An 11,736-nucleotide genomic window follows, 5' to 3' on the forward strand; every position below is an offset into this window, starting at 1 on the left:
GACTTCTCTAGATAAAGTAATTTAGGTACTTAATCTAAATAAAGTGAAACAGACAAAATCATTTCAACCATTCTTCATTTCCAATGTCGGATTAAATCATCAATACAGTACACGGTACAGTACAATACAATAGAATTACAATGGAAATTAAAAAAAGAGAGAGCTAGAGATAGCGAATGAAATCAAACGGGATCAAAGTCAAGACACCGCCATTATTCAATGTTTTTTACTTTTTTTTAAACTTTTTTTCGAGCAAGACAGCACACAAGTGGCGGGAAGAGAATGAAAATGTGTTTTCCTTTTTTTTTTTTTTGCTGATAAGAAAAAAAACTACGAGCCCTATGTCATCTTTTTTGAATGGGTCACAAGAAACCCAAACAAGAAAGTAATTTGAAACTGATGGCCTGGCCCCATCCGCGCGCAAAATATAAACAAACGTATTCATTGATATAAACTAAGAATCAAAATTGGGGAGATGGGGGGGTTTTGGGTGGGTAGTAGGCGGGTCACAGTATATAGAGCGAGTGAGAAATAGGAAGAATGGAAGGGAGGAATGGGAGGAGGGAATAGGGAGAATTAAAAAAAAATCTGTAAAAATTGCACATACACATGATGGAGGAGCGAAAACAATCAATTTGCGACTAAAATGGCCGATGACTTCGTTTTTTTTTCTTTTAAGTACAGTCAAAAGAAATGAAGAATAACGTATAGATTTCATGGGTCCGCAGAAGATTTAATAATATTTTTTTTTTTTTCATGATTTTTTTTTGTGTTTTTTTTTCCTTTTCTTATGTCATGTCCCCAATAATGAACAACTGGGGGGCGAGACTAGAGCCGAAATCGGGAGGAGCAGGAGAAGAAGTGGAGGAAGATTGGGAGGGACAGGGAGGGTGGTGCAGGAGAAAAAAAAAGGTGTCGTCGTTTTTTTCAAATTTGTTTCCCGCGCTGAATTGAACACGGAGACAAAACTATAATATGAACTAATATTAGTACGATTTCTAGCTAGGCCATGTTTCTTCCCCCGTCTTCTGCTTCAATAATCTGCGCACCTACTTACAAAACCTGTCCATACATTAGTTTCGCCCAGCAGCAGCAGTCACTTGACACACGCACACACACAAGTTCATATCGAATACAGCGTGTTTGTTTTTGCCCTTGGATTAAAATTTAAAAAAAAAGAAAAAAAAAATCTTCCGAGTCAAAACGGGATAAAAACACAAGCATTTATCTTCTACATATGTTTGTATCTAATTTCCTCTTCTTTCGGATCGAAGTTTTGGTTTTTTCTTGGAGGGGCACAAAAGAGAGAGAAAGAGAGGGAGGAAGAAACAAATGATCGACGAGTCTTTTTCTGTTGTCTCCTGTTAAAATTCATTATGTACACAGAGCGGAAATGGGCGAAGGGAAGGACGCGGTTGTGTGTAAGGGAAAGGAAGAGGTAACACCATTTGGTCACTGAGCTCTGCGAACGATTCACAACTTGACCTGTCAATTAAATGCTGCAGGTCACGACGAATATCAGCCTCCCTCTCCCCCCTCAAAAAAAGTGGCAAAGAGAGAGCAAAGAGAGAGCGCAGCATGTTCAGATTCTAACGGCATACACCACACCACTACTTAAAACTTGTTTTTTTTTTTTTTTTTTTTTTTTTTAATCTTCACCCATCTCTGTGGCTTCCAACTAATGGGTCAATCAAGAGAAAAATTGAAGGAAATCGAAAATAATTTTTTTTTAAAACGCCATCCGAACCCAAAATAAAAACCTTGGAACCAGATGCAAAATGCTTTTGCTTGTTTCTTTTCTTTTTTTTTCTTGCTCGTTCACATCCCGCCCCCTTCTTCTCGTATTTGTTTTGTTTTCTCCCTTTCAAAGATTTCCTTGACGAAGGGTGGGGTGGTGGAGGGGTGGAGAAATCGAGGCGGAGGGAGAGCAAGAGCGGATACTCAATTAAACTTTTTTGCGTTTTATCGTGAAAAACAGGAAAGGGATTGAAGAAATTCACACCAAATTGTACTCCCGCAAGTTGAGTTGCAGAATAGTATCCTTAACGGCGGCAAATACAAAACGAATATTCTCCGTATCTGTCAAGAATGATTCAAAGGCAAAGATTAGTCAAACAGTCATTACAATCATCGGAATACCTACGCCAATATCTTTAACTAAGTCCTGATTTCCAGTCCCCCCCCCTTGCATAGCCAACTACTTGAAAAGCAGCAAAAAACTAATCCCTCTGTGTCCTCAAATACCTGAACAATTCTTTTCCTATCCTAATTCCAGATTGTTTCTATCCATTTCGACTTCCTTCTAAGCCAAATTGTATTCTTTCAATGCAGTCTGCATGATTGTGTCTTTGACTGCACAAAACACAAGCTTAATATTCTCGGTATCTGTCGAGAAGGAAAACTCCATTAGTCTCAACTGTCATCAGATAGACAATCCTACTTGCTGGCCGAATTAAAGCGATTCGTTATCAAAACAACCCCGAAAAAAGCTGCGACTATAATTACGCCAATTTTGATTGATTAGAAAAATAAAACGATAAGAAAAAAATACTACCTGTAGCACACGTAAAATGGGAGTAGATGATTTTATCCGAATCGGGATTCAGGTCGACAAACATCCGTAAAATAAACTCCCGAGCTGCTATGGCATCCCGCTGTGGTCCTGCGTTAGCAACATTCACGGGAAAAGGGTATTAGCAATAAGAACTACTGCACTAGCACATACGGAATCTATTAAAATACACTGAGGTATGGATGAAAATACTTTGTTTCAACTAGCAAATACTTTCGCCGAAAAATACTGCTGTTAGAACTAATCAACGCTTTTCTAACTGTTGCTGCAAGCTCAAAGGCCTTTTGTTGAAAAGTTGAAACCTGTGGCAACAGTGAAGTGCGAATAGCAACTTCGATCAGGATCTGGATTCATTGCCATGTACATTTTCAAAATGTATTCGCGAGCAGCGACATGATCTTTTTTGGGTCCTTTACGTGGACATTAATCGACGAGGTTACAATGATATCGAATTTTGAGTTGGTGTTAAATTATGGGAGATGACTGTAAAGAAATTATGATTAGCATTTAGGGTGAGTTTAACATACCATCATATTCGGGGAAGTAGTCGACTATGTGGGAGTAAATAATCTTCTCTTCTAGAAGATCTTTTTTGTTCAAAAAGAGGATGACTGACGAGTGCTGGAACCATGGATACGTGATGATAGTACGGAATAAAGCCTTGGATTCTTCCATTCGATTCTCGTTGTCTGATTCGAAAAGAATCTGATCGTACTCGCCTGTTGGAACAAGTTAAACGTCAGTAAATTTTAAACATAATTGATTGAAGTAAATCGGACATATATTTACTTAGAGCAACGAGGAAGATGATGGAAGTGACGTTTTCAAAACAGTGAATCCATTTCCGTCGCTCGGATCGCTGTCCGCCCACGTCTACCATTCTGTAACAACAAACCAATTATTATTAAATATTATTCGACATGGATTAATCTACAAAGCAGTCAGCCTGAATCGGGGGTCATTTTTACTGAATCACTAGCAGAAATATACCATCAAAAAGTGGATTTAAATAAGCCCTGCACAATTAAGATCACAATCTACTGCCGTTTGATCCTGACCGAAAAAGAATCGAATCCAAGTCGAACGGGTATTCAATGATTCCCGTAGTGGCAATACGAGCGCGAAGAATATCTTGTTCAGTTGGCAGATAACTGGGAAGAACAATCCGTTCGTATTCGTCCAAATAGCTTTACAAAATATGATTCATATTATATAGGAAGTCCACAAAGAGAAACCACCCATGTCACAAAAGAGTCCAAAGTTGTACGAGAGGTAGGGGATGTTTCATTAATGCTATTATTGAAGCGAAAATGAATGATTGCATGATATAGTACCTGAAGCGGATCTCCTGCAGGTCAAATGGATATTCGATGATGCCCGTCGTGGGGACACGAACGCGCAAAATATCTTGTTGCGTGGGTAAATAATCCGGAGCGGCAATACGGTCTAGCGCTTCTAAATAGCTGTGCATCGGGTCAAAGCGCAAGAGGGGAGAAAAAAGAAGACACAAAAAATAGTTCCGCAACGGGAAAATGTCAGAACTACGCTCTTCAAATGATCAATAGACAAACTAATAATAATAATAATAGACTACATATAAACTACAAGCAGAAATGGTTGCTATGCAGACTCTTTTGTTGAATTGACAATGATTGGTTTGAATCAAAAGTTTCATTTGATTTGATGGAGAAAAGGAGATGACGACGATAGTCTTACTATTTAGCAGAATCTGTGAGTTGATATTCACGCCTCCGGTCATAACACTCTTGAATGCCGGCATCCCTCCACAAGTCTCGTATGGCTTCGACATAAGGACTTTCAAAAGTTGTGACCGTTTCGTAGTCGACGGACCGGACTAGTTCCGCTTTTTCCTGTGAAATGTCAAATGAATGTTAGTACAATTTGAATGACTCAATGAATAATTGGGTTTTACTATATTAGGCGAGTCTCCGTAAGAGATGTGAAGCATGTCCATGGCTCGTATCATGCTCTGCATAGCCATGAATATGTTTTGATAGACGAGTTTGATAAAACCCCGTTTGTCCTCGTCAGAATAACCGGCACCGTGAATGATGCGCATCTGCTTGATGAAGGTCGATTTTCCCGACTCTCCCGTACCTGGAGCCACCCAATTACCCAAGAGAAAGAAAATAAAACAACAAAAAAAGTGATAATTAAAATATTGAATCAGATTATGCACATGTAACGCCGATGGGGGAAACAAACTGTAATACAATTCCGTCACGCTGGATGAAGGATGGGGTGAATTAAAAACGAAAAAGAAAAACAAAATTTCTTCTTGCCCTGTAAAAGCATCACAACGTCCATTCTAATACGCGACTTTTTCGGTTTCAACGCGGGTATGGCTAGTAAAGGCGGTACGAGTGAAGGCTGTCTGGGATTGCCATCCATATCTCGTCGCTGGAAGCAGCATGAGAGCTGATCCACTAGAGAGCGACCAACACAATTGAATGTTGTCAAGCTGGGCATTTCCCCTGCCCTTTAAGTGTGTATGATTGGGTCAGGTGCTGCTCTGCCTCTTCGGCTCAGGTGATTTCAACGCACTTTTCCACGTTGAGATGAGAGTTACCAAAAGGAATGCAACCACTCGATAAATGGGGGAGAGTCTGCAACTGTGAAATCTACCGGAATGTCCATCACAAGTTGATTTTTCCAACGTAATCATACAACAACCTGAAAGAGTTCACCTCAGCAGACGCCATCTTGGCGATGACTGAAGAAGAAAATTCTTCCAGCAACAACGCCCTGCAAGGTTGTTGTTCTCTTTCTCTTCTTGTCTTCAGCCCGAAACCATCGGTTCACAATCCGCATTTACAGTCCCGAAGCGCCTCGAGGTTCTTTTTCTCTCTCTCTCTTCATTCTCACGTTCTCAACACACACAGGGGGGGAAAAGAAAAAATTATCGTGTCTCGAACCGCTCGTTCATGTGTGTCTATGTGTGTTTGGCGGTGCGTTTTTCCCCAACAAACCGGACACAGCTTGCACACACACACACACAGTGCACGGACGAACGCTCTACTATATACTCCGCTAAAGCTTAGAAAAATTCGGATAAGATAAACGGGCCGCAGTGTTGAAAGGAGAGAGAGGAAAAAAAAAGAGAGAACCTAGACGGCCGGCTACACACCATTGCTAGGACAATTCCAACAAATGCTGATAATAAATAAATTCCCAGGAAAGAAAAAAAAAAACAACAACAAAAAAGTTGGTTTTTTTGGCAAGAAACGAATGAGGCGACCCTCCCTTTATAGTACGTATATCAGCGGTGAGGATGGGTTGGCGAAAAGGGTTCGAGCAATCGCAGGCCAGAGCAACAACGTTCTAAAAATATTCCTGACAATGTAAACAATTGCATGATGTTCATCCTGACTTTCCACCAGTTGTAACTGGCAACAGCTTGGGCCATTTGATGACATCCATCGGCTCAGTGGGGCAAACTTGGCTTGGCTTATTTGATTGGGAAAGAAACTGATTTCAGTTGGTGACTGTACACATGCATTTCAAACCTTCATTATCTATTTAAGAGATAAAAAAATATGAAGATGAAGGAGATAAGACGAGCTAGGCAACAAGGACAAGAAAGCCTGAGAACTACAGGTGCAAAAACCTGTTCCACCGAGAGATCAATGAGAGAGCTGCAGAGAATAATGAGACATGAAAGTAAAGCGATGAATGTTACATAATAATTACCAAGCAAGAGCAGTTTGAGTTCTTTTCTGGCATTCTGTTTGTCTCTTCGGAGCTGCTTTTCAATTTCTTGGTTTATCCGTCGTTGTTCTTTGGCTTCTTCAGACAGGCAGCAGGCCATCGTGCTGTGTATTCCCCACTTGGCGATTGGCTAATACTGGAAAAGAGTTCAGCAACGGCAACAGGCTGAGAAATGACAGCCTGATTTTGTTCTAGAGAGAAATGTTTCCACCGAAAACTGTGAAGATCACAGCTGCACCTCCCCGTTTGTGGTGGTTGTCAACTTGGGAGCAGAAGCAGAGTATAAAAACCAGGTGATGATCCAACAAGGGCGTTTTCCGTGTGTGACACAATCAAAAAAACGGTCGACTTGTCGAAAAAATCGGCTCTCAAATCGAATTCAGACGTGTTTTTCTCTTCCGGCGTGAGAGAGTGCAAATGGCGCTCGATTTTTCCTCCTTTCACGCACAAAACACTTTCACATGGACACTTTGGAATTGTGTCGGCTTGTTCCAAGTCAGAAAATACCTTTTCTTCCTCTCGATTTATCTAGTGTCCGAAAATAATAATAAAAAAAACACACGACGACGCGAGAGGGTGTGGGACGGACGTGTCAAAACTGAATGGCCCCTGTCGTCTAGTCTTGTGTGTGTAGGGGGGGTGGGGGGAATGGGGAGGGGAGAGATGGGGATAGGGAGGGAGAGTCGGTCTATAGACAAGAGTCGACACACACAGTCGCTTTTTCGGCGACTTGCGTGTGTGTGTGTGTGTGTGTGAAGCACAGACACAGTCACGATGAAATATATTCTTCTTTTTAATAAGATGACCAACGTTTTGGCTCGATTGGCTGAGAGGCTGAATACGTTGGACGATGAAAATGAAGTAGATTTTCTCTGGCGAGTTGTTTTCAAACGGAGGCAACAGCAACGATTTGGTTATTGGACAACGGCGACGCCTGATGATGAGGCCCCGCCAGCAGCACAGCACAATGTGTCACTTTCCGCATTCTTGGCGCCGTTATATAGAGCATAAGTCAGGCTCTCATTTCACTGGGCTCTTTACTCTTTCAAACACACATACAACAGGGTGGTGGTAGTGCCTAGTGTGTGTGAGCAATGGGGGTGGGGATTTGGCAAAAGGCGATAGAGTCTACGAGACACACACGCATATACACACATCCACACACACGACGGGGCGGCGGCCGCGTTGGCCAAATTAAGTTTACGTGAAAGGCAAAGAGATAACCGAGCTGTAGAAAGAATCCTTACACAGACTGATGTCGGGGTGAGAGACTAGAGAGAGCTCACAGAGTAGGAAAAAGCCAACACTAACAGCACACACACTCGGACTCGAAGGGGGGAAATAATAGGATCTGACGATCGAAACAAGATGTCAGGCGGAGTCGGTCTCGGCTCTCACGTTCTCCTCCGTCGCTACAGTGCTCGGGCTCGGCAGTTCGACAGGACATCGGTTTCGGCTCTCGCCACAGCCAACCAGTTTCACAGCGCGGCCGCCAAAAGGCGCCACCGTCGACCAAATCCCTGTCAATATCCCCCCCACACCCCAAGCTTTACCTACCCCACCCTTTATGGAAACGCCATCGACACCTAGCGGACAAGCTTATAACAAGATTATGCAAAACAGCAAGCTTTTCTTTCTTTTGAGTTTATATTTATTTTTCAAAATGATTTTCGTGGGGGAAATAATCATCACGAGTCGCTTTTGTTTCAGCTCGACAACTCGCAATCCGACCGGAACTCATTTTCTGATTAGAGTTACGACTCCCTGTTATGCGATAATATCTCCAGTTTAATACCACAATGAGGTCGACTGCAGATAATAAATTGTAATATATACTAAAGAAGATGAAAACAAATTGAAATTCAATAACAAGATTTCCACAGGAAGTAGTCACCAGAAAGCATGATATAATCCAAAACTAATTTATTTATTAACATCCCGTTTCATTTGGTCGAATAGGTTTCCTTTGATTTTCGTTTTCAAATGTAATTTCATAATACTTCCGCTTCCTCATTTACAGCTTCTTGCAAATGTCAATCAGTTATTCGATTTTTAACAGTCCCCTTCGATAACTTTCTAAGGGTGCTTGCTAACTTCACGTGTTTGATCCTGTTAAAAGTCTCTGTCTCTAGTCAAATGAAAGTATCTTGCAACATTTTCACGAGTTCTTCCGGCACGTGAACGCTGTCGTCGGGTTTCCCACTCTTTGTGTGTAAAATGCTAAATAAAAACCTCGCAAGTGCCCACTAGCGAAAGCAGGAACCAAAAAATCCAATAGATTTAGTTGAGCAGAGAACATTTTTTGGGGGGGCTGGACGGTCGGTTTTTTCCCGTTTCCTTAATATTCACGACTCACCTTGGCCGATTAATCAGTCTCTGTCAACACAAAAATGAAACCGTTGCAACATTATTATCCTCAAGTTTTACAGTCCAGTGTTTCCACTCGACTATTTTGCCAATTAATAATTCCGACACGTCTTCTGTATTTTCAATTATTTAACATTTTATCTATACGAAATATATAAAACAATATTTGACTCGGGAGTATAAACCTTTCCAAACAATACGAAGGAAGGAACGGGGAGAAGGAGGGGATAAGGAGAGCGTTTTTTTGTTGTTGATTTCTTCCATCTTCTTAATTTGTAATTTTTTGCAGTTAAGACACCAACAATTGGTGCGAGGAAGAACGAAATGCAGTCACAGACCATCAACTACTGAAGGAATACTGAGAGGCAGCTTGTCGTATTGAGGCCAATTGGGCGGCCAGTCGGCTGGGATCGAGAAGATCGTCGTCATTGTCGGCCGCACCGGCAGAAAATCGACTGTTTTCCTCTTCCATGATCGACAACCACACCGGTGGATTGTTGTTGCCGTGACAAGATTCAGATTCGTCATTGATGAACATGTCGTCATCAGCATCCAGCGGTGGTGCAGCATTATTCAAAGTCGGCTGATGCTGATGTGGCTGCTGGACTTGCGAATGGATTGACTTGGAATGAATGGATGCCACCATCACCGCTTCACTTGGAAATTCTTCTTCCACTTCTTCCAGCGTGACCGATTTTCTCCTCTTTCTTTCGCACAAGATGGTCATGGGCGTCGTCCTAGCCGATCCTTTCAGTTGACCGGATTTGAAAAAATGATTCTTTCTTTCGTCCGACGCCGAGTTTTCTGCTGGAGTACAACAATCGGCGATATTAATGGCAGATGTGGTGTTGGTTTCAATCACTGACGAAGGCGATGACATGTCCAAGGACGGTGTAGAGACTTCTTGAGATGTGACCAAATCAAACTCGGATGATACCGTCAAAGGATCCGGGTCGTGATATTGATCATTTGTGCTCTTGACTTCGAATGAGGTTGGATCTGAACAAGGTTCATCCTCGGTCAGTATGGGCATACTCAACGGAGGCTGAGGAGGTTTAATGACAGTTGGGGCCTCGATCGTCAATGGATCAGACATCTGCTGATTGAGAACAAACTCGGGCAAAGATGAATCTAATTCTGAGGCTGGTGGTTTACTAGGAGCAACAGAAGACGACGTCACGGCAGGCTTGTTGTTGGCAATCTTTGTTTGGTTCGAAAGAGCCACATTTTTGGGAAGCGAAATAATCACAGGTTTGCCGGAACCCCTGTTTTGTAATCGGTTGGCAATGGCCAAAAACTGTTCAGCCGTTATAGTGACCACTCTTGGATGGCCAGGAGTGGAGACGGATGAAAGCTTCAGTTTCTTTGCCAACGGTGCCGCTTGAGCAGGGCGGGGGATTGGATGGCTATCTTTTTTTAAATGATTTAAAGCCATTTTTCCAGCTTCTGCGAAATTTTAACATTGCATAATTGGTTATTGAGAACGAGTTATACTTGAAAGTTAGAGTTTTACCGGTCAAGCTAATACTTTGTCCGCTTTCAAGGGCTGAAGTCAATAACGTAGAATTATCTACTGGCAAAAAGGAAATGCCGTGGGATTCCAGCAGTTTCAAAGCTTCGTGTGACGTTGATTCGGCTAAATAAAGAGTTGTAGTAAGGCTTCGTTAACTAAGTCAATAACTCTAATAACAACGGAATGCTCATACAATTACGCGTGCTGGCAGTCAATTTTTCTAAGGCGTCTTCTTCGGGAGAAGTTTTCCAAGTAGGACTTTTTACTGAGTTCATTTCGGGGATACTAGTATTATGGTTAGCGGCTTCCGTTCTTCCATTGCCAACAGGAATATGGGGTTTACTATTATTCTTTTGAAATATTGCAGCCTGAAAACCAAAACAAATTAGTCACCGTTGCGAAATTATAAACACAAATGAAATTAATATACCTCAAGTTGCAATGCAATATCTTCAAAGCCATTATCACAGGCTATGTCCATGGCGGTTTTTTCAAATTTATTAAAACTCACGACTTCAGCTCCATATGAAAGAAGAACGGTTACAACATCTCGATGACCGCGTTCAACAGCCCAGTGAAGAGCTGTCATCCTCAACATATCTTTGCCATTGATATCTGCACCATGTTCTAGGAGCATTTGAACAATAGCAGTGTAACCTTCTTCAGCTGCCATCTGCAAGGCAGTACGGTCAACTTTGGTTTTTGCATCCCTGAATATGCCAGCTTTCAGCAGTAACTCAACAGTTTCAATGTGGCCTGCTTTTGCTGCTGCATGCAAGGGGGTTGTACCAAGCTAGATAATGACAATAGAAACAAGGATTTAACAAATCTGAAGGAAATGAATTTACAGTGAAAGTCTTACCCAGTTTCCTGTAAAGGGTGCTCCACCCGTCATCAGCGATTTCACTGATTCAAGATTGTTTTCTGATGCTGCTTCCAAAAGCTTCTTCCCCATTTCAACCATATTTTGATTTGAAATGGGCAGTTGATTTGCTGAGGGTAAAAGGAGGGATTCTTCCTGTTGTTGGCCATCACTGTTATCCCCAAGAAGCTGTGAAGGAAATTCTATCTATAAATTATTAAGATCAAACGATTAAACTACACAAACCAAAACTATGGAGAATAAGACATACTATGTTATTTCAGTGACAGGTAAGAATAACTTCAGCAAAGGCTTGAATAAAATAATCGAATTTATGTTTGTGTGGTAAAGTAAACATTAAACAATGTTTACTTGCTAAAAGATAAGTGGAAGTCGTGCACTGTCGATGTCGGAAGCAGACCGACTTCCGTTGTTTTTCAATTCAACTTAACATACTTATAACAAAAAACAAAATATCTCTAAAGTGTAAAAAATAAGGCTGAACATAGTTACCACAGCATCCAATAAAATTTGATTATGATCCATTTTTCCGGTTATGTTTATATTACTTTTTACTACTGCTATCGTACAAACTTGCCATCCTCATAGTAACCACGCGGTCCAATATGGCGGCAACCGTTCGTCATTTGTTTCTTTTAGAAAATACATACCGATTTGCTACGAGGGAATTCG

General features: G+C 41.5%; 2 protein-coding genes across 10 annotated transcripts; both read right to left on the reverse strand.

Annotated features, from left to right (window-relative positions):
- Positions 1-58: 58 nt before the first annotated feature.
- Positions 59-7,746, reverse strand: LOC124341173 (guanine nucleotide-binding protein G(q) subunit alpha). 7 transcript variants are annotated; one of them, XR_006918199.1, is made up of 9 exons: positions 6,284-7,746; positions 4,506-4,690; positions 4,289-4,443; positions 3,631-3,759; positions 3,362-3,453; positions 3,100-3,291; positions 2,875-2,982; positions 2,245-2,385; positions 59-2,079 (listed from the first exon to the last, which is right to left on the reverse strand). XR_006918199.1 is itself a non-coding variant. In XM_046794150.1 (8 exons), the coding sequence occupies exons 1-8, from the start codon at positions 6,399-6,401 to the stop codon at positions 1,997-1,999; spliced, it is 1,062 nt and encodes a 353-aa protein (XP_046650106.1). In that variant the 5' UTR covers positions 6,402-7,742; the 3' UTR covers positions 59-1,996. The 7 variants fall into 7 exon arrangements, 4 of the variants coding, with proteins under 4 accessions (XP_046650106.1, XP_046650105.1, XP_046650104.1 ...); XR_006918198.1 differs by lacking the exon at positions 3,631-3,759 and adding an exon at positions 3,907-4,035 and having other exon boundaries at positions 6,284-7,742; XR_006918197.1 differs by lacking the exons at positions 3,631-3,759; positions 6,284-7,746 and adding exons at positions 3,907-4,035; positions 4,876-5,310.
- A 1,018-nt stretch (positions 7,747-8,764) lies between these two features.
- On the reverse strand, positions 8,765-11,693 carry LOC124340943 (GA-binding protein subunit beta-1-like). Of its 3 annotated transcripts, none has more exons than XM_046793783.1 (6): positions 11,557-11,693; positions 11,044-11,250; positions 10,612-10,974; positions 10,375-10,549; positions 10,182-10,304; positions 8,765-10,114 (listed from the first exon to the last, which is right to left on the reverse strand). In XM_046793783.1, exons 1-6 carry the CDS (start codon positions 11,587-11,589, stop codon positions 9,009-9,011), a joined length of 2,007 nt encoding a protein of 668 aa, XP_046649739.1. In that variant the 5' UTR covers positions 11,590-11,693; the 3' UTR covers positions 8,765-9,008. The 3 variants fall into 3 exon arrangements, with proteins under 3 accessions (XP_046649739.1, XP_046649740.1, XP_046649741.1); XM_046793784.1 differs by having other exon boundaries at positions 11,044-11,232; positions 11,557-11,691; XM_046793785.1 differs by lacking the exon at positions 11,557-11,693 and adding an exon at positions 11,315-11,479.
- Between the last annotated feature and the right edge of the window lie 43 nt (positions 11,694-11,736).

Source organism: Daphnia pulicaria, chromosome 5 (genome assembly GCF_021234035.1).
Source record: "Daphnia pulicaria isolate SC F1-1A chromosome 5, SC_F0-13Bv2, whole genome shotgun sequence".
NCBI lineage: Eukaryota > Metazoa > Arthropoda > Branchiopoda > Diplostraca > Daphniidae > Daphnia > Daphnia pulicaria.

Bases quoted from the DNA above. Each gene is read 5' to 3' on its own strand.
- LOC124341173 (XM_046794148.1), bottom strand. From the start codon at position 5,062: ATGCCCAGCTTGACAACATTCAATTGTGTTGGTCGCTCTCTAGTGGAT. The intron at 3,292-3,361 runs GTAAATATATGT...TTGTTCCAACAG, and splicing joins CATCTTCCTCGTTGCTCTAA to GCGAGTACGATCAGATTCTT. The intron at 2,080-2,554 runs GTAGTATTTTTT...CATTCTTGACAG, and splicing joins CCATTTTACGTGTGCTACAG to ATACGGAGAATATTCGTTTT.
- LOC124340943 (XM_046793783.1), bottom strand. From the start codon at position 11,589: ATGGATCATAATCAAATTTTATTGGATGCTGTG. The intron at 10,305-10,374 runs GTATGAGCATTC...CTCTTTATTTAG, and splicing joins GACTGCCAGCACGCGTAATT to CCGAATCAACGTCACACGAA. The intron at 10,115-10,181 runs GTAAAACTCTAA...AAAATTTCGCAG, and splicing joins ACAAAGTATTAGCTTGACCG to AAGCTGGAAAAATGGCTTTA.